General features: G+C 37.9%; 1 protein-coding gene and 1 long non-coding RNA gene across 10 annotated transcripts; one reads left to right on the top strand and one right to left on the bottom strand.

The window, feature by feature from the left end:
* Positions 1-507: 507 nt before the first annotated feature.
* Positions 508-17839, bottom strand: CCDC196 (coiled-coil domain containing 196). 9 transcript variants are annotated; one of them, XM_047739350.1, is made up of 11 exons: positions 17753-17839; positions 15549-15804; positions 15295-15447; positions 13918-14014; positions 13174-13224; positions 11449-11526; positions 11165-11248; positions 10475-10534; positions 9960-10101; positions 3403-3461; positions 508-718 (listed from the first exon to the last, which is right to left on the bottom strand). In XM_047739350.1, exons 2-11 carry the CDS (start codon positions 15596-15598, stop codon positions 683-685), a joined length of 810 nt encoding a protein of 269 aa, XP_047595306.1. In that variant the 5' UTR covers positions 15599-15804; positions 17753-17839; the 3' UTR covers positions 508-682. The 9 variants fall into 9 exon arrangements, with proteins under 9 accessions (XP_047595306.1, XP_047595302.1, XP_047595308.1 ...); XM_047739346.1 differs by lacking the exon at positions 508-718 and adding an exon at positions 2367-2567; XM_047739354.1 differs by lacking the exons at positions 508-718; positions 3403-3461 and adding exons at positions 4973-5093; positions 9797-9801.
* LOC125105682 (uncharacterized) lies at positions 7284-10167 on the top strand. Its single transcript, XR_007128986.1, has 3 exons — positions 7284-7408; positions 8089-8148; positions 9515-10167. It is a non-coding gene; the product is annotated as an uncharacterized LOC125105682 (long non-coding RNA).
* Positions 17840-19195: the final 1356 nt, after the last annotated feature.

Genomic DNA, 19195 nt, shown 5'->3' with positions numbered 1-19195 from the left:
GGTAAGTTGACCAAATAAATTTGTACCCACAAAGTTGAGATCCATATCCTGCAATTACCAAAATGCAGATACCCACAAATAACCAGCCAAATGATAACTTTGCACTGGCATATAAGTGCAAGTCAGAGTCCAAAGTGAAGTCTTACAGACAAAGTAAGATAAAAGGCTATGATATTTCCATTTTGTGTTTTGAAGATTTGGAGCATTGGAGGGAAAGATGATGAGCCTGACTGATAGTTAACATAGAATTTCAATACTTTGGAGATGGCAAGTGATTCTTTTTCTAAGAAGTTATAAATCTCTCCTAGCAACTAGTTTATTCATGCCTTCCTTAATGAAGAAAATAGGAGGGAAAAGTTCAGATACTCATCTAAACTTATTGAATGTCAAACAAACAACACATCTGATTTTAAAACATTTGAATGGTGCTCTTTTAATCTAATTTTAAAATTGGGACTCTAAGACCCTGAAATTAAATGACTTACTTAAGTAGTCAGTGTACAGTCAGATTTTATTTATATTCTTGACTTTGGTCCTCGTTGTTCTGTCTAATTCAAATGACTAGGAAAGTCCCTCAGGACTGTTGAAGTGTACAAGGACTAAATAAGTACAGAGGTGACTTTCTTGAAACAGAACGTGGATTACATACTCAGGTAGCTCAGGTGGGAGAATATGAAACTAATCATGTCAGGGCTGCAGAACCTGTTATTCTTGTGGTCTAGAAAGGAAAGATAGAAATTAGATTGAAATATGAACTGGTAGTAAGAATACCCAGGCTCAATTAACTGTGGGACTTTGGACACCCTTTCAACATATCTGAATTCCAGTTTCCTTTTCTGTAAAATGAAAAGAAAGTCATACTTAAAGTTCCTTCTAATACCCAAATTCTGTGATTTCATGAAAAGTCAAGTCCAAATTACATTTTAAGCACAACTTTACAGATTTACATTAACCTTGGGGGAAAGAAAATTTTTAATTGGTTGGCTTACTTTGCTCCTTACCAGAACGTACAAGGAATTTCTATACAAACTAGGAAATGTTTTGTAACAAATCAACTTTCCCCATATTGACATGATATGGGAAATTAGTGACAACTTAGAGTAAAGAAAAGATCTGAAGATCTCAGGGACTACAGTATGATTCAAACTGACATAAGACAAGGTATTAAGGGAGCCTGAGACTTTGCAATTAACTGTCTGAGGACTTATGCAATATCTGAGTCTCTATCTAACCCCAGGTACTGCATTAGGTGGTCAAAATGAAAAGATGAACAAGACATAGTACTGGGCCTCAAAAAATTCACAATCTGGTGAGGGAGATAACTCAGTAAACAAATAAGAAATTGCAATATAATTCATTAAGTGTTATGATAAAGGCAAGAGAGCCTGGAACAGTGATTCTCCAACCTGGCTGTGCATAAGAATTTCTGAAGGAGCTTTTAAAAAATACAGATGCTCTTACACTATCCTTAAGAGATGATTTAAATGATCTAAGGGAGGGGCCCAGTGAATTGGTATCTTCAAAAGCTCCCAGGGAGATTCTAGTATAAGAGTTGGGAAGGAGAATCACTGGGATAGGAGAAGGACTCAAACTCAGCCCTAAGGACAAATGATAATGTGCAAACGCACAAAGAGAAGAATCAACTTTGTGTAGAGGCATGGAGATTACAGACCTCATCAGGGGGTCTTATAAATAGGTCTGTTGAGCTGAATATAGTATATATGAGCAAAGGGAGATACAGTGAAAGAGGAGCCTGGGGATATAGGCAGGAGGCAGATCATTATATGGTCTGTGAAGGCGCTGGACTTCATACTAAAGTCAATGGAAAACCAGGAGGGAAGAAACATGATCTCATTCCTTTTTTGGAAAACACCACTTCAGGTACCGTGGAAGATGGGTTAGAGGGACTGGAAGTGGGGAAACCAATTAAAAGGCTGTGGTCATCTAAGTAGGAAAGTGGGCCTCAACTAAAGCAGTGGTGGGTGGAAGATAGGAAGGTAGAAGTTATTCAAGGAAAATGTAAGTAGGAGAGAGAATCATCAGGGCAGTTGGACATGGTAGGTGAGAGAGTAAGAGAAATGTATGGCACATAATTTTCCTTATTTTGTACCTATTTTTACTTATATGCTAGTGATGGATCTGCCCAGAATGAAACATTTCAGAGGTGGAGAGGAACAGCATTTTATGTACTTGTTAACAATATACAGTATGGTTTGAATCTAGTCATTTCAAAATCAAGAGCTATCAAAATAATCAGAGACTGTTTTACAATCCCTAAACGACTAAATTCCTGACATACTTATGGTCAAGCATCTAACCTGCATTTCCACCCAGTTTGGTGAAGACACGGTAAACAACACTAAAGCAAAGGTTTGAGAGATTTTAATTAACACAAATGGTTGTGCCTAGACTTTAAATCTGCCCAAAGCAAATGGAGTGAGAGCCTTCTAATCCTTCAGAGCTTCATCTGGCAGTGACCTCAGATATAAGAGCCTCCCTCCTACATCGTCAAACTGACTTCCTCTAGTTCCTTGTTGTTCTGTGTAGGTCTTTGATCCCAGAATTCTCTACAACATAGAGGAGGAAAAAAGAACAAAAAACAAAAAGCAGCTAAAACATCAAGTGCTCTGGCACTCACTATGCAAATCCCCTAAAAATACTAAATTAGAATGTGCTTTAAAAAATAAATTCCAGGGTGCCTGGGTGGCTCAGTGGGTTGGGCCGCTGCCTTCGGCTCGGGTCATGATCTCAGGGTCCTGGGATCGAGTCCCGCATCGGGCTCTCTGCTCGGCAGGAGGCCTGCTTCCCTCTCTCTCTCTCTGCCTGCCTCTCTGTCTACTTGTGATCTCTCTCTGTCAAATAAATAAATAAAATCTTTAAAAAAAAATAAATAAATAAAATAAATTCCAGAGGCACCTGGATGGCTCAGTCGGTTAAGCATCTGCCTTTGGCTCAGGTCATGATCCCAGGGTCCTGGGATGAAGTCCTGAATTGGGCTTCTTGCTCAGTGGGAAGCCTGCTTCTCTCTCCCCGCTCCTGTCTCTCCCCCTGCTCATGGTCTCTCTCTCTCTCTCTCCCCCCCCCAAATAAATAAATAAAATCTTTAAATAAATAAAATAAAATAAATTCCAGGGGCACCTGGGTGGCTCAGTTGGCTGAGCAGCTGATTCGATTTTGGATCAGGTCATGATCTCAGGTCATGGGATCCAGTCCCATGTAGGGTTCCACACTCAGCGAGGAGTCTGTTTGGCTTTCTCTCTCTCCCCGTCCTTCTGGCCCTCCCCCCTCTCTTTCTCTGAAATAAATGAATACATCTTTAAATAAATAAATAAATTCCAAAAATCTATACCCACTATCTATGCAAGCCTTTAAAATAATTTTGAAAATGAAAGTAATTCTTACCACATTAGATTCATTTTTGCTAGTACTTGTTCTGCCCGTAGTTGTAGTGTTTATAGTACCTGGTGGGAAACAGGAAAATGAGAGCTTTCTTTGAGAAAAAACAAAATGAAACAAAACCCAGTTTTATTTTGAGTTGCAAGGCTACTAACATTCATCACACATTACATACCATATCATTGCATTACTGTAGGATGACTCTGGTATTAGCATTAATGTGGATTTTCTAAATGTTGTTTTAGAAGATAACTTCAAACATTATTTTTAAAGTTGGAATGGCAAACCTATTTCAACTAAGGGCTCATGTCTCTCAGGCAGAAGAAAATCATTTGAGGACTGTATGCAAGTAGAAACAATTTTGTTTGAGAACCTACAAAACTGTACTTTTAATACAACTTTTAAATGAAAAAAAGGAATGATAAATCATATTCATATATACACACCCTCAGATAACCCAGATACATATTCCATAAAAATGGCTCACTGTAGATAGTGGAGAACAACAACAACAAAAAAAGATAAAAGTGGGCATGGGGACAAAAAAGAGAAGGCAGGGAGAATGACAGGCATAGGCTGAGATAGAGAAGAAGAAGGGAGCCAATAAAAAGAGGAAAAATGAAGAATTGGAGGATGTTAAACAGGCTCTATAGTGAGTCTGTCCTAAGTTAGGACTGCCAGGATACCAGTTAAGTTTGGGTTTCAATAAAAAAACAAATAATTTCAATAAAAACCATGAAATGTTTGGGAAATACTTAGACTAAAAAGTTAACTATCTGCAATTCAAATTGAACTGAACATCCTCTTTCTGTTTGCTATATATGGCAACCCTATCCTAATAATCCTGTTGAATTTCCTGCGTGTAATATAAAAAAGTTTGGAAGCTATTGTCCCTCATTGAAATAATCATAATATTAATAAAGGTACTATTTATTTTTTTCAACCCTCAGAATTTATATTTAGGAAAGAAGAATTTTATTCTCCTCCTGGACTTCTGTGGGGTTTTATTTATTTTTTTAAAGATTTTATTTATTTATTTGGCTCAGACAGGGAGAGAGAGTGAGAGAAAGCACAAGCAGGGGGAGCTGCAGGCAGAGAGAGAAGCAGGCTCCTTACTGAGCAAGGTGCCTGATATGGAACTGGATCCCAGGACCCTGGGGTTATAACCTGAGCCAAAGGCAGATGCTTAACCAACTGAGCCACCCAGGTGTCCCTCTGTGGGGTTTTATAGGACGTTAAAAAAAAAAAATACTTAGTTTAGAAATTAACTTCATAATCTACTATTATTTACTAAAGTAACTACTACATAGTACTACTATACCATAAACCTATCTTTGACATTCAAAAGGTTCAAGTTGTCTCAAAGCTTTAAAAAGCCTGTATTTGAGAATGTTACTATTTATCAAGGACCCAGATTCAAGCTAACAGTGGGTTTCCACCCCTGCCTTTCAGCCTTTTAACTTTAACACTATTATTTTCCTTTCAGCAGCACCTACTGGAGTATATTTCAGCCATCAGGAAGAGTCATACTAAAGTGAAGTAAAGGTTAAAGCCAGGAAGAATGACTTGCTTTGGGAACGGAGGGAGTTAGAGAATAAATAAGGTCTCAAGAGTGTTCATTTCCCACCTCACTGGGATTTCATCTGAATTTATAAGTGTAGCAAAATATTCACATCCAACCTTCAGCTTCTTCTCAAGAAAATGCCAAGAGTACGAGTTTGGTGGTGGGAGGGGGGAGGAGAAAAAAGAAGTGTCAGAATCAAATGTCTTATCGTCAGTTACATTATTACCGAAGATAAATTTCTTCTTTAAACTACCAGCAGGCATGATGGGAAATTCAGCTGAATTTAAAGATTACTTCTTGCCTGTGCTAAGATAGGTGGATGCCAAAGGCCATGAACTGTTCTCTTGACTCTACAGAAGCCGGGGAAAGGCTGTTACACAGCTTCGGTCAAATTGTAATTTTACACTGCTGGGAAAATAAATCCCTTCAAATGTGACTCGTCCCCAGAAGGCACTCACTCGGTGTAAAATGTTCTTCTCTTCTACAAGACTAGGTGAGGCAGTATGCCAAATAGATTGCACTGGAAATGGTTATGCTATAACCAGGACCTCCAGAGAATTTGCAAGTAGGGATTGTTTAAAGTGTATCAAAGTAATAGTAACACAGAATTCTGTTTTGCCGATCAAATAGCTCACACCACTGCAACACAGCCAAACAGCACACAGGACAGCTGATGCGGGAGGAAGAATTCTTGGCCAAGAGCAGTGGGAGAAACTTTTCCTTTACTTGGAAATGTCCAGAACAGAAGGACCTGTACCCGGATTTGCTGGGAGGTATGTCCTAAACGACATTTTATCCTTTAAGACAGGTTTGTGAAATTCAATTCTGTTGAGACTAGAGGAAAATGAACCATATGTAGGAACATTATTAAGTACTTAAACTTCAAAAAATCACCACCTTGTGTAATTGCTCAACTCATTTTATAATTCAGTGTCCCGATTACCTGATTTATCTGTGGTTGAAAGAAACAGTATTAGACAGGGATTGTGAAGGAAGCAGACAGTGAATGTTTTTGGAAACAAGGAAACTATAGTTCAAGAAGCAGAGTAACAGGAGAGCAGAATACTGAGTTTAGTAAGGTCTAACCAAGGCTGCCAGTAATACACCTCAGAGCAACAGAGCATAGCAGAAAACATCAATAATTTCTTTTTCATTTGATATATAAATGTAGCACATTTTGTCCTGTGGGAACAGAAGACCAGTCTCTCCCACAGTGTATCAGGGTTCCTAAATCACCATTTGTGGACTAGAAGCCTAGATGTGGTTGGTGCCACCTACTGGGATAAATGCAAAATTACAAACTGTCAACCCATGTTGAACTGTTTTATTACTGACCAAATTACCCATAGGGCGTATGAGTCTTCATTGGGAGGATAATACATTGAACAGTGATAAGTTTGGATTTAAATCATAGCTGCTAGAGGTGGAAGAGTCATGAGACATCCCATACTTTAACTAGGAGATGAGCTTGGATACAGAATCAGAAGCCTGCCTTCTCTAGTTTCTTGTTTTATGAGATCTAACCCATAGAGTCATCGTGAACATTACACAAAACCACATGCTTTCAACATGCTCTATAATATGTTTTGATTATTTTAGACAAAGGAAAAAACTGAAACTAAATGACTTCCCAGGTTATTTAAATATTCAGCTTCAAAAATAAGATCTGCAACTCATATATCTGACTCTAGATCAAGTGCTTTTTCCATTAAAATACTGTTTCCAGGGGCACCTGGGTGGCTCAGTGGGTTAAAGCCTCTACCTTCTGCTCAGGTCATGATCCCAGTGTCCTGGAATCGAGGCCTGCGGCGGGCTCTCTGCTCAGTGGGGGGCCTGCTTCGTCCTCTCTCTCTGCCTGCTTCCTCCTCTCTCTCTGCCTGCTTCTCTGTGATCTCCGTCTGTCAAATCAATAAATAAAATCTTTAAAAAAAAAATAAGATAAAATACTGTCTCCAAAAATTTGGTATCAAGATGACCTTTTTTTTTTGCAAGATGATTTTGAATGGCAACTGAGATAAATTTAGAAGGTGATAGAACACAGCATTAAACACTCTGTAAATCATAGTGAGAAAATTACTCCCTTTTCGATTCTTTAAATTTGATGGCCTCAAGGAGAAAGTTTCAGTTTGTTGCTCGTTTTCTTTAAAACTCTCTACATCTTGCTAATCTCACTTCCTAATAAAGTTAAAACAGACCTCAGGCTTTAGTGTCTGGTTGGAACATTAAAATTTTGTTTTTCTGTATCTTTACTAAGTTTACTTTCAATTTTGGAAAGCTTTATCGGTTTTTCATTGAAAATAGTAATATTAATTTTATGTTCCAAGAATGCATTTAAGAAATTAAAGAAGTCATCCTAAACAGAATATATTGAAAACAACAAACCAAGTGACACAGAAGTTGGGAAACATGAGCACAACGAAATCGCCTCCCTATATCACATCACTGCTGGTAATGATATCTTAACACAATTAGTTTAAAAATCCCTCTATGAAAAAAAATAATGCTTTTATTTTCTTTTCAATAGTCAAACAAATAGGTCAACATAACCAAAATCTATGACTCAGATTTCAGATCCATTGAGGCTCAAATAAACCCAAAGATTTTGTATATGTGTGTGCTAGAAAATAAAACTGGCCTATAATCAGTGTTCAGTGAAGGCACAATCAATAAAGCACAGGAACAATGGGTAACACATGCTTGTGGCTACTTTCATTGGTGGTAACTGGAATTTTAGTGCCCTATCACTTAATTCTCCAGAAGCATAAGAGGAGAGAAGGGAAAAGAGAGTACTGATCTGTGGGCTGTCCTAGTCCAAATTTCAAAGATCCAATGTTCTGCAAACAAGGGAAAAATAGAAATCTTCTAAGGTGATTGAATTGAATGGAACCCTTCACTACTTATTAATCTTGGCTGGATTTGAATCTGGAGCTATTTTAGTATATGTGCTGCCGAATCGAGCACTGAATCTGGAGCTAAAAGATTTTTAACTCCTTACTCTAAGATCCCTCGGGATGACCTTCAGCTAATTTTAAACAAAGTAAAACAAGGATCTGTCATCCTTGTACCCTCTTCTCCTCTAGCTTTTTAATTTATACCTTAGTAACTTACTGCTTCTGATTGCATTCTAGGTTCTTATTTGAGAAGAAAACCTCGAGCTTCTTACTGTCCAATTCTTATCAAAACAACAGGTAAAAGAAAAATTAAATATGATATAAGCTCCTGGCTGGCTCAGTCCATAAAGCCTGTGACTCTTGGGGTGGTGAGTTCAAGCCCCATACTGAGTGTAGAGATTACTTAAAAATAAAATCTTTAAAAAAAAAAAGAAGAAAAAATATAAGTAGAACACTGGCTAAAGGATGAGTAGTCGATCCAACCTAGATTTTGTAAATTTTATATATGAGTCAAGTCAGACTGACAGTACTATGTACCTGGTCCAAATCATCTTGAACTGACCCACTGCTTTTTAAAATTTTCAAATTAATATTTTTATTAGATTGTGCCAACAAAAAGATAAGAAACAGCCTAGAAAATTTAGATTCTGAATTCATTTTAGAAATATTATTGAGAACATTAGCTACTATTAACACATACAGAATGTCTTGTCTCCATGGAGAAGAAATTTCTCTCTGGTCTCAAAACTAGTAAAAGCTATATTTCTTGAGCAATTGGTTTATTATTATTTTGTGGACACTGTGAATCCATGTTTCTTTTTCTGGGAAATCCAGAACCAAGTTTGAAGCCCGCTTCTAGTAACTATATAGTACTTTCATTATACATATTCATGTATTTACTTGGGCTCAACTTATTTTCCCTTTTTCTTGATTTACTCATCTATTTATTCAAATCTTATGTGCTGTGTGGGGCGCCTGGGTGGCTCAGTGGGTTAAGCCTCTGCCTTCGGCTCAGGTCATGATCCCGGGGTTCTGGGATCGAGCCCCGCGTCGGGCTCCCTGCTCAGCGGGGAGCCTGCTTCCTCCTCTCTCTTTCTGCCTGCCTCTCTACCTACTGTGATCTCTCTCTGTCTGTCAAATAAATAAATAAAATCTTTAAAAAAAAATCTTATGTGCTGTGTATGATTTTATCAGCTGTTCAAGCCCTTCATGGTATAAGATTGAGTAAAAATTAGAGATATAGAGGGGCACCTGGGTGGCTCAGGTGGTTAAGTGTCTGCCTTTGGCTCAGATCGTGATCCCCCGGTTCTAGGATGGAGACCTCCATCGTGCTCCCTGCTTCTGGGAATACTGTTTCTCCCCATTTCCCACCCCTCCCTTCAACTCCTGTTTTCCCAATCTCTCACTCTCTCTTTCTCAAATGAATACATTTTTAAAAAGAAATGCAAGATATACATACTTACACTGTTACTGATAAAATATTGTTATCCCCCTACGATGATTTCTCATTGCATAGGTTTTCTTTAAAATACAGAGTTCAGATTCATAGATCCCTGAAAATTTAAGAAGTCTTTCTTCTGCCCTTCAGAAGCAGTTCCTTTATTTTTTTTTTTTTATAGTAAACTATACAATTTCCTCTAATGATGCCATAAATTCTTTGGAGGGAAACGCTGAAAATCTCAGAAGAATATTTGGATTAGTGAAACTCACAACCACTGTCAGAAGTCTATCTCTTTGGCTTTCTGTTCTGAAGTAGCAGAGTCTAACTTCAACAAGATTCATGAGACCAAACTACAGTAATTCCTAAGAAAAAGGTACAAGTGGGAGGAGACTAATATATTATCAGGTACCAACTTTGTACTAACTACGTATACTAAGTACATAATATGTAACTTAGTCTTTACAAAAGAAAATTTCATTTCCTCCAGAGGAATCCTTACTTTACAAGAGCTTCTGAGTAATAATGATAGTGATAAAATTTATTAGATCACTACTAACATTTAACTTACGGGGTGCCAGGCATTGTGCTGTTCACTTCATAAGTAATAGAATGTTCACTGTAAAATAAAATAAAGGCTCAAACTGTGTGCCTATGATACTCCACCTACCTCGGGACCCAGGAAGATTAAAATATGCTTGCTTTGGTTCCAAATTCTGCTGTAAGTATAGGGATAATTTCAAGTCATTGGCCTTCTGGTAGTTCTTCAAGGCTTCAATTCTCAGCTCAATCACTTTGCCATTGAAGTCATTCTACAAGGCAACATTTTCAAAACTACTCATATAATACTGGCCTCTCTAAAGCACCTGTAACCTGATCCTTTTTACTCAGAAGTTTAAAATCATCCCATCATGTTCAATCTCTAAAGTTGGGCAGAAAGTATTTGTGATTTTCCCCCCATTTCAAATAGAACAAAATCAAGACTATATGGGAAAAATGTATTTAAGTTATTCAAGGTGAAGCTGGAGATAGGTCTCTGCAGTTACCTCCCCATGAAACGTTTTCTTTAAGCAGGATAATTGGTCATCCAGATGAGAGACTTGGGGTGAGTATTATGAAACTAAAAGACCTTATATTGTCTGAATGAAATTGTATCCCATGTCGAACCTAGGAAAATCTTCATACCTGAAGGATGTTGGCTCGTTCCTGGTACCTGACCCATTCCATTTTTTTCTGTTGCTTTTCCTGGTGGAAGAAAGAGCCTCTGGGTGACAAAGTAAATTGAGATCAGAAATCATTATTCTCAATATGCTGCAAAGACGTTATAGCAAAGTTCATTAAATTCACTAATAAATTGGCTTCAACTTTTTAGTCCTTTTAGTAGGGCCCTACCTGTGTAATCCATGCTCTAAAAGCTAAAAGCTAAATGAATAGAATACTTATCTATAAATAAGTATGTTGTGGGAAGATTAAATATAAGCATAATATTTCTAAATAAATGTTCAAAAACAAATCAGCTATTATTTTGAGATTACATAGTTATTGTGGAGTTGTCATTGTTCATGTAGTTTCTCCTACTTTGCCTTCACTAACATGATTTCCCAGAAACTTGCAGTGTGACTCTGACTCAAATATAATATCCCAAGGAAATGAGATCTCCTATAAAATTTGTATCAGTTCAAAAGCACCTGCTTCTTCCTCTCCCACTTCCCCTGCCTGTGTTCCCACTCTTGCTGGCTCTCTATCAAATAAATAAATAAATAAAATACTATTTTTTTAAAAGAAGCGCATTGTAATTTAGACAGATTGCTGCTACATTAAAAATTTTAATCCATCAGTTCTAAAAGCTACTACCATTCAGAAAGATTACACTACCTTCCTTTTCTCCTTCACTTTCTCTGCACATGATGTCTCCAGTTCATTTTTGGTCTTCCTAGATGATGAGGGGGTTTTGGGAACCTAGGATAAAAGGAGAGAGCTAAAGGAATAGAAGGTCCCAGAAGACAAGTGCAATGTCTTAGCAGACAGTAAATCCAACCTAACCTAAAGGCCCAAATCCTCACTATCTGGCTACCCAAATTAGCCTTCATTGTCAACAGGCTGTTTCCAGCAATGGTGTCAACAACCTTGAAATTCTAAGTACTATGTTGTCCACTTGCCTTCCCATCGTGCAAGTCTGCTTTGTGTTTTATCTGTAGTGCTTTTTGTTGACCACCGAGTTCTTCTGTGTCGAATGTCTGTAGAGAGACATTATGGCAAGGCTTTAAATTAGTGGGAATTAGTGAGGGAAGTTTTGGAAAACCAACACAAGTTAAGGCTTTTGGTTTCTGCCAGTCAGCAACCTGTCAGGGTTCGACATGAAAAGTGGACTACGAAATGGGGTTCAGAATGGAGTAAGACCTTCTGTTTGGTTTCGAGTATACCTTATAATAATAAGACCTATTAACTGTACCCTTATTATATGTCATCACCACTGTAAGCTACTTACACATTACTTATTTACAACACTCCATTATAAACTTCTCATTTAATCCTCATAAGACTATTTTTATTTCCATTTTATAAATGAGAAAAGAGATTCAGAGAGGCTAAGTCATTTGTTTAGAAGAGTATAGAGCTGGAATTTGAACCAGATCTTGTGGACTCCAAAGCCTATATTCTTAACCACTGGGCTGCTGTTCTTCTCTCTCCATTTCTCGCTGTCTAAAATTATGAGTAGGGAACACCAATCACAAGCTAATGTGTGTGGACAACCCTTATAAAAAAATTTTGGGGAGCTTTGGGGAAGCTGGATTTTGACAGAGGAATTGTGCTGGCACATTTCCTATCACAAGGACTCAAATCAAGAACCAAAACTGATAATTCATAGAACTGATTTGTAGCTGCCTCTGAGAAGTAGGAGCAGATGTCAGGTCAGGATGCAGGGCTTGATGGTATCCTGATTATTTGTGGTAAGGTCAGATGAAAAAAACAGTCAGAGATCACATCACACGCTGTTTATATCACCAGACACAATCTATTTTTCTAGTTTTATAGTCTATGAAAAAGCACGTGGATCTCAAAGAGTTAGTCCACAAAGGGATTTCCACCCCCATATGGTTTCCGAGCAAAAGGCCCTACTATTGTATTTTAAACAGTGAAGTGATTGTTGCAAAATCATAGGAGAATTAGAATTATATATTCATACATTCATTCATTCAACTTACATTTATTGATTGTCTACTATAATCCAAGCATTGTGCTACATACTAGGGATTCAGAGATGAACAAAGAAATCAAGAAACTGGAGGAGGTTGTATTCCAGAGAGGGCCAGGGAGACAAGAAACAAGTAAAATAACAATTATAAAAATAAAAATAATGAGCTTAATTATAAAGAGTGCTGTGGAGGACATAAACAGAATTCTATAATAGAAAGTAGGGGAGGGGTGCTTTGTTTTACATGGACTAAACAAGGAGGGCCTCCCTGAGGAGGTGACATTTAAGGAGACCTGAAGGATGAGAGTGAGCCAACCAAAAGAAAATAGTATTACAGGCAGAGCAAAAGACTTGAGATTAAAAAAAGGTCTTGGCATGTTTGAGAATCCACAAGGAGGCCAGTGTGGTGGTTGCACAGAAAGTAGGGAGAGGACTTCTTTGGGAGGATAGAGGTAGGCAACAGCCATATTTTGCCACAATAAGGAGCAGCTTTAAATGGTTTCCCTAAGGAAAGCGAAATGACGATTTTTTCAAAATATCACTTTGGCTGCTGTGCAAAGGATGGATTGGAATGAGGTATGGGTGGAAGCAGGGACATGACAAAATGAGAATGGGGACATGAGGAAAGGGAAGTTCTTTGCTTTAGGGTCTGTAAGACAATACTATCAAGAGATCCTTAGAGGCACACCTTGTTCCATAGCATCTCCATTTCCTTCCGAAGCATCTTGTTTTTCCTTTCCTGTTGGGGGGTGGGGAGAACAAACCAAACAAACAGAAATGTGTTTGTCCAGTCACTAAAGTGAAGTTGGAAGAAATTATTAAGTAATGAGGGGAAAGGGATGGGGATGCAGGTATATAGCAAACCATAGAGGAAGGCAATAAATAGGTCTAGCCCAAAATCCAGGAATGTGAGAGGTGAGTTTGATGAGATGGCAGTACAAAAATAATAACAATTTTGAATAATAACTATAATTATGGTATTTGTAATATGTTACCAACATAAATGAGTTCTTCACACAACACTTAAGATGTTCTAATCATATGGCAATTTTTCTGGGGCATAGACCACTAATTTCTAATTTTTAAGATCATTTACCTTGTTGGTTTTTAAAAAATCTTGAGTCTCCCAGAGCAAACTATTTCTTTTATTTTACTTTGGTATTTTCTATTCTTTATGAAATATGAAGGGTTAATATGCTTGTATTACTAACTTTTAGATGAAAAGTTTTTAAAAGTCAAAGAAATAGAATTTTTGCTAGTTAGTCCTGAGTCTGCCCAACATTTCATCTGACTCCTTTTTAGATTGAGGAGCTATGAGTATCAGAGCCTTAGATGCTAGAGATGAGCTCTCTTTCCTTTCACATCTGATGATAGCAATTGAATGGAGCCTTATACCAGAGACCATTTCTTAGAGTGCCTACCAACCTCTTACCAGATTCTGCTTCATCTCCTCTGCTTCTTTAATGAGCTCCATGACTGAGGATTCCTCACTCCCCTTCCCTGCCATGATCTGTCTCATAATCTGCAGACTTGAAGGAAGAGAAAGACATCACAAAACATAATACTTCTTAAAGATTAATATTAATATTCTATAAGCAGTCAGAAAAATAGACTACCATGGGAATGAGATGGGTGCTAAAATCACAGGAGTTAATGGAATTCCTTCTGGACATAGAAGGTCTCTATAGGATGATCTCATCCCCCACCCACATTTGCCTCAGCTCTGTGCTTTATAATGAGTTCTGTGTTCAGTAATGCTCAAAACTTAGGTCTCCAGCTGCCAGTGAGTCTCTTCTTCACCCCTTCAGAAAAATGTTTTCGTAAATGGCTTTTGAAGTAGAAAGGATGATTTTGCCCCTGTGAAGAATGAGGTCAAAGAATCTGTTGTCTTCAGCATAAATTCCAGAATTATGCCTTACCCCATCTCTGTTTGTATTTCTCATATAAAGACATTTGAGTTAGTTGGGGAAACCCCTTATATCCTTATGATAGCTCCAACATACAGTCCAAGCCATCAAGAAATTTCTAACAAAATCTGAATCAATACCAAGTAAGTCAAAGACTCTCTATTCTTTAAAGGAGTTAATTTATGTTTACGTTCATTATACTTTTTTCTCCTTAATTATAAGCAGAGATGTGAACCTTTGTGTTCTCTTGCCCTAAGAGAAGTTTTTTTCTGCACTGCAAGCAGTTGGTGCTTGACCACAACATTCTGCCTGGCCTTTGTTCTCCAAAAGTCTGAGCACCCTGGGATGCCTACACTACGGGTAGAGAATGAAGGTAGACCAATTAAGGTTAGATTATCTGAGACTAGAAAGGAGATAGAGTTGGTGGGTCCCAAGAGCAGTGAGTGCCCAGATAAGAGTTGAGATTTCATCTGCCTAGTATATTTAGAGAAGCCAGACTCTAAATCCGGAGGACTCCTAGGCCCAGAAGTTTTCTCTATTTCACTCCTTGGCATGGGAAGAACAGAGTCATCTATCCTAAAGTGATCCCACAAACACGAATAAGGAGCTATCAGTGTAACCAAGATAGAATGAAATACTAAAGCTTTTCTCTGTTTCTTGGATGGGCATCCTAGGGAAGAAGAGTAGTAACTGTAATCTCTTGAGATGAGGGTTGAATCATATTTAATTTTACTAACAGAAAACAAAGGATTACTTGCCACTGATTTTGTGGTTACAAATTCTTTATTTACATAGCTAAATATCTAAATCTTTTTAAAAATATAAATAATCATTGTTAATCCTCTGGATTAAAGTCCTCCAGCCTTTTTCCCTCTAAGAATCCCTGAGTAGAAGGCCTTTACCTTCTTTGTTTTTCCTCCAAGTTAGACATCAACTTCTGGCATAAGAGATTGTTCTTATCTTCAAGAGGTTTTAGCATCTCTAGCAGTTCCTGCTTCCTTAGCTTTAGGTCCTCATTCAGTTCCTTCAAGTAGTTCTCATCTATTTTGGAACATCTGTGGGAAGAATAATATCTGCCCTTAGCCTAAGTTAGTAACAGAGACCCTCCTTTTCCCTCTGGATAGTTACCACTTGGCATCTTCTGTCCATGACTCACCTTGGTTTTGAAGGCAAGTAAGATCCTGAAGGGTTTGAACCACTTGTCATTTTGAAGGGAAATTTCTACTCTAAGAATAGAGAGGTCTTCTTGGAAACATGTGACTTATTGTTCCATTCAGTTAAGTCATCATCTTTCTGCTGCTGTTCTTGAATCTCCTGTTGCATTGGACTGATTTTAGTTACAGCTTGAGTCACAATGGCACTAAGACCACAGAATCACCAGGACTTTTAAGTGTCTCCAACATCATTGACAGCTTGTTGAATGAAAATATTATTAGATACATCTGACCAGTTCTTGCCTTAGCTTTAACCAATGCCCAATATTTTATTCTGAAGTCTCTGAAGGGGATAGAATCAGAACATATCTATATTATGGAATTCCTAGAAATTTGTGGCCAGTCAAAATTAACTCATGAACACCATCTTCCATGGCAGCATGAAATGTCTACTACCAGGAGGTCACAGTGCCAGATTCTGAGAGTAAGAAAAAGATAAATACAAAGCATCTACCTTCTGAGGGTCTTAGAAGAAGGAGAGAAAATCTCTAAGAGACATTTTTGAAAAATAGAGGCCAAACAGACAAATTTAAGGTATGGGTATAATGTTAAGTAATATATGAGTCAATTGTCATTATATTCCTATCTTTAAAACTTGATATATTACAATGACAAGGAAGAATAATATTGGACACATAGCAAGAGGATATAATTTGTGAAAAATCCATACTGCCAAGTATGTCCTTCCACAGCCATAGTTTTTCCCGAGAGTCTGTGATTCTACACTTACCTTCAGATTCTTTTTTTTTTTTTTTAAGATTTTATTTATTTATTTGACAGAGAGAGATCACAAGTAGACAGAGAGGCAGGCGCAGAGAGAGAGAGAGAGAGAGAGGGAAGCAGGCTCCCTGCTGAGCAGAGAGCCCGATGCGGGCCTCGATCCCAGGACCCTGAGATCATGACCTGAGCCGAAGGCAGCGGCTTAACCCACTGAGCCACCCAGGCGCCCAACACTTACCTTCAGATTCTGATTCTGCCCCATTTTTCTCTCCTTGCCAGAACTACATTTCTCCTAGACCCTAAGATCTTCTGTCTTCATCTATGTAACTTAGTGAGCAGAAAATAACTCACAGAGTCACATATTTGTTTCTTCATGCCCTTTAAAAACAGGTGTAGGGCAATATTTTTAGTGAAGTTCTCATATGAATTAAGTCATGTCAATTTCAAGTATTAACTGGGCATTTCTGGGCATCTTCTAGAAACATCCTCCAAAGAAACCTAACCTCGTCATGTTTCAGGAAACTTTAAAGGCTGACTATTGTAGTGGAAATAACACAAGATTTAGTTTGTTAGATCTTGGTTTGAATCTTGGCTTCCATGTGAGAAGCGAGCTGACTGTGAACAAGTTACCAAATTCTTTGAGTCTTAAGTGCCCCTTTTGCAAAAATTAGAATGGTAAATAAAAAGATCTGAATGAGAAGTAAATGTAATATTATATGAAGATCCTGTCTCATGTCAGGTCTTCACTTTTTAGTGTGGTTTTGTTGGTTTGGTTTTGGGGATTATATAATGCCCTAAGTAATACAAAATATAAAAGAGCTGATTTATATAAGGCTAATGAAGCTTAAACTTCAGAGCCCTTCATCTTTATAGGCCTCTCTCAAAGGCCTATAAAATACCTTATTTTAATCCATAATTTTGTATTTTTATTTAGGAAGACAGAATTCCCCAAATTATATACTCCTCATGGTCCCCCCAAAAACTGGATCTGCCCCTGGTTGGATATGATAACATATTTCCCATAAGTATCTCCTATAGGAAAACTTCTCTTTAGGCAGTCTCAACAAATACTTTTTCTAAGGCAAATATGTGTCACTTGTAAGTTATGTATGATGGCTCGTGTAACGACATTAAATTAGAACAGTCTGTCAGCTGGAGCACAATGTAATTAACACTGATTGTCCTAGGAATTCCTATGAAGTTTGGATTGAACAAGGGTGAGCAAACTCCACACAGTTAGAAGAAGGAACTAAGTAGACTAATTATTATTAGTTTTTTAGACTGTAGAGATGGGTAGTAGCAAATAGTAGAGAACAAAAATGGCAGTGATACTAACGCATGGCCTCTTTAAATTTCAGTCGTGACATTTGGTTGGCAGAATGATGTTAGAATTTTAAAACAGTGAACGCACAGCATCCTAACTCACCTTCCTTTGTGTCCTTGCTTGCAAATGATTGTACAGGGAAGAACATTTGCTATTCTGATGTGCTCTTCTCTGTAGCCAATCAGCACCCTTCATTCCCTAACATTCCAATGCCTATTTCTTCAACTTGGATATGATTTTCAAGAAGACCATTTGTCTTGTAATAATGTATATAGGCTTTTTAATAAAGAACTTAAAAGCAAAAACTAGTATTAAATAGGGATAATTGATAGACTACATTATCTCTGGGACACAGGTAGGGAGGGTGAAGGTATAGGTGACCATTAGAAGTGGAAAGGAGGGGGGCACCTGGGTGACTCAGTCGGTCAAATTTCTACCTTAAGCTCAGGTCACAATCCCAGGGTCCTGGAATTGAGCTCCACATCAGGCCTGCCACTCTGCCTATTTGTGCACACAATCTCTGTGTCAAATAAATAAATAAAATCTTTATTTTAAAAAAAAAAGTGGAAAGGAGGGAAGTTAAACACTGATTTTTCCTGCAGTAGAAAGTTAGGTCATATGTTGATTTCAGGAAGCATGGTGGAAAACTTGAGAAGAGCAATGACTTGAGGTTTGGAATAGCACCTGAGCAGTGAAAAAGGAAGCCAACCAGGCAAGAGTAAAAGGCTCGCCAAGTAGTGCTAAAGGTCAAGGTGAGTTTGGGAGTTGCAGATTTGTCATGGCATGAATCAGCAATTATACAATTTCTCCAGCAGTACTTGGCAAGCCAGAAGCAATAGTAGGGAGAACAGATGGTTGTTTGACTCTGAGCTGTGACTTGGCAGAATGGATAAGCAGAAGTTCAAGGAGTAAGGGGGCTGAGCGTGCTGGTAAGAGGATCCATCAAGGAGAGGGTGGATCATGGTGTTCCGACTACGCAGGAGGGAAAATAGAGAGCTGGTGGCTAAGAGGGGAAACCAGGAAGGGGTTGAATTTAAGGAGTCTAAGGAATAAGAACAGGAGGTTATGGTCAGAGAACATACTTCTTATGAAATAACTTGCGGAAACTCACCAATGTTTAGATAAATTGTAGTAGCAAATCATAAGTTTTTTTCTGAAGTAAACATTGTTTCTTTGTCACTGCATAATATCCACTGAAGTTCATATGGTACCTCAAAATAGCCCTTATAACAAGCTATTCACAATGACCTCATCCAACATTATAGCATTTGATTTTAGTATCTGTTAAGAAAAAGTGAGATTGCTCTATAATTAGAGAACTCGGAGCAGTAACATTTTAGTGTTATTTTACCAGTAAAAAATCAGATTAATCTAATTAAGCCGGGTCTCCAAGAGTGGAGGCAATTATTTTCATATTAAGAGAAAAAAGGGGAGGGAGAGAAAGAAGCTTTCCTATCCTCCCCTTCCTCAGTTTTGGTTGTGGCAACAAAATTACAGAATTCCTCAGGGAGGAAACAAGGGGACCTGCTGGTCCTTTCTGACCCA

The sequence above is a fragment of the Lutra lutra genome, chromosome 7 (genome assembly GCF_902655055.1).
Source record: "Lutra lutra chromosome 7, mLutLut1.2, whole genome shotgun sequence".
NCBI lineage: Eukaryota > Metazoa > Chordata > Mammalia > Carnivora > Mustelidae > Lutra > Lutra lutra.
Note: the sequence above shows the minus strand (reverse complement) of the source record. Positions and strands in the feature narration are given on the sequence as shown.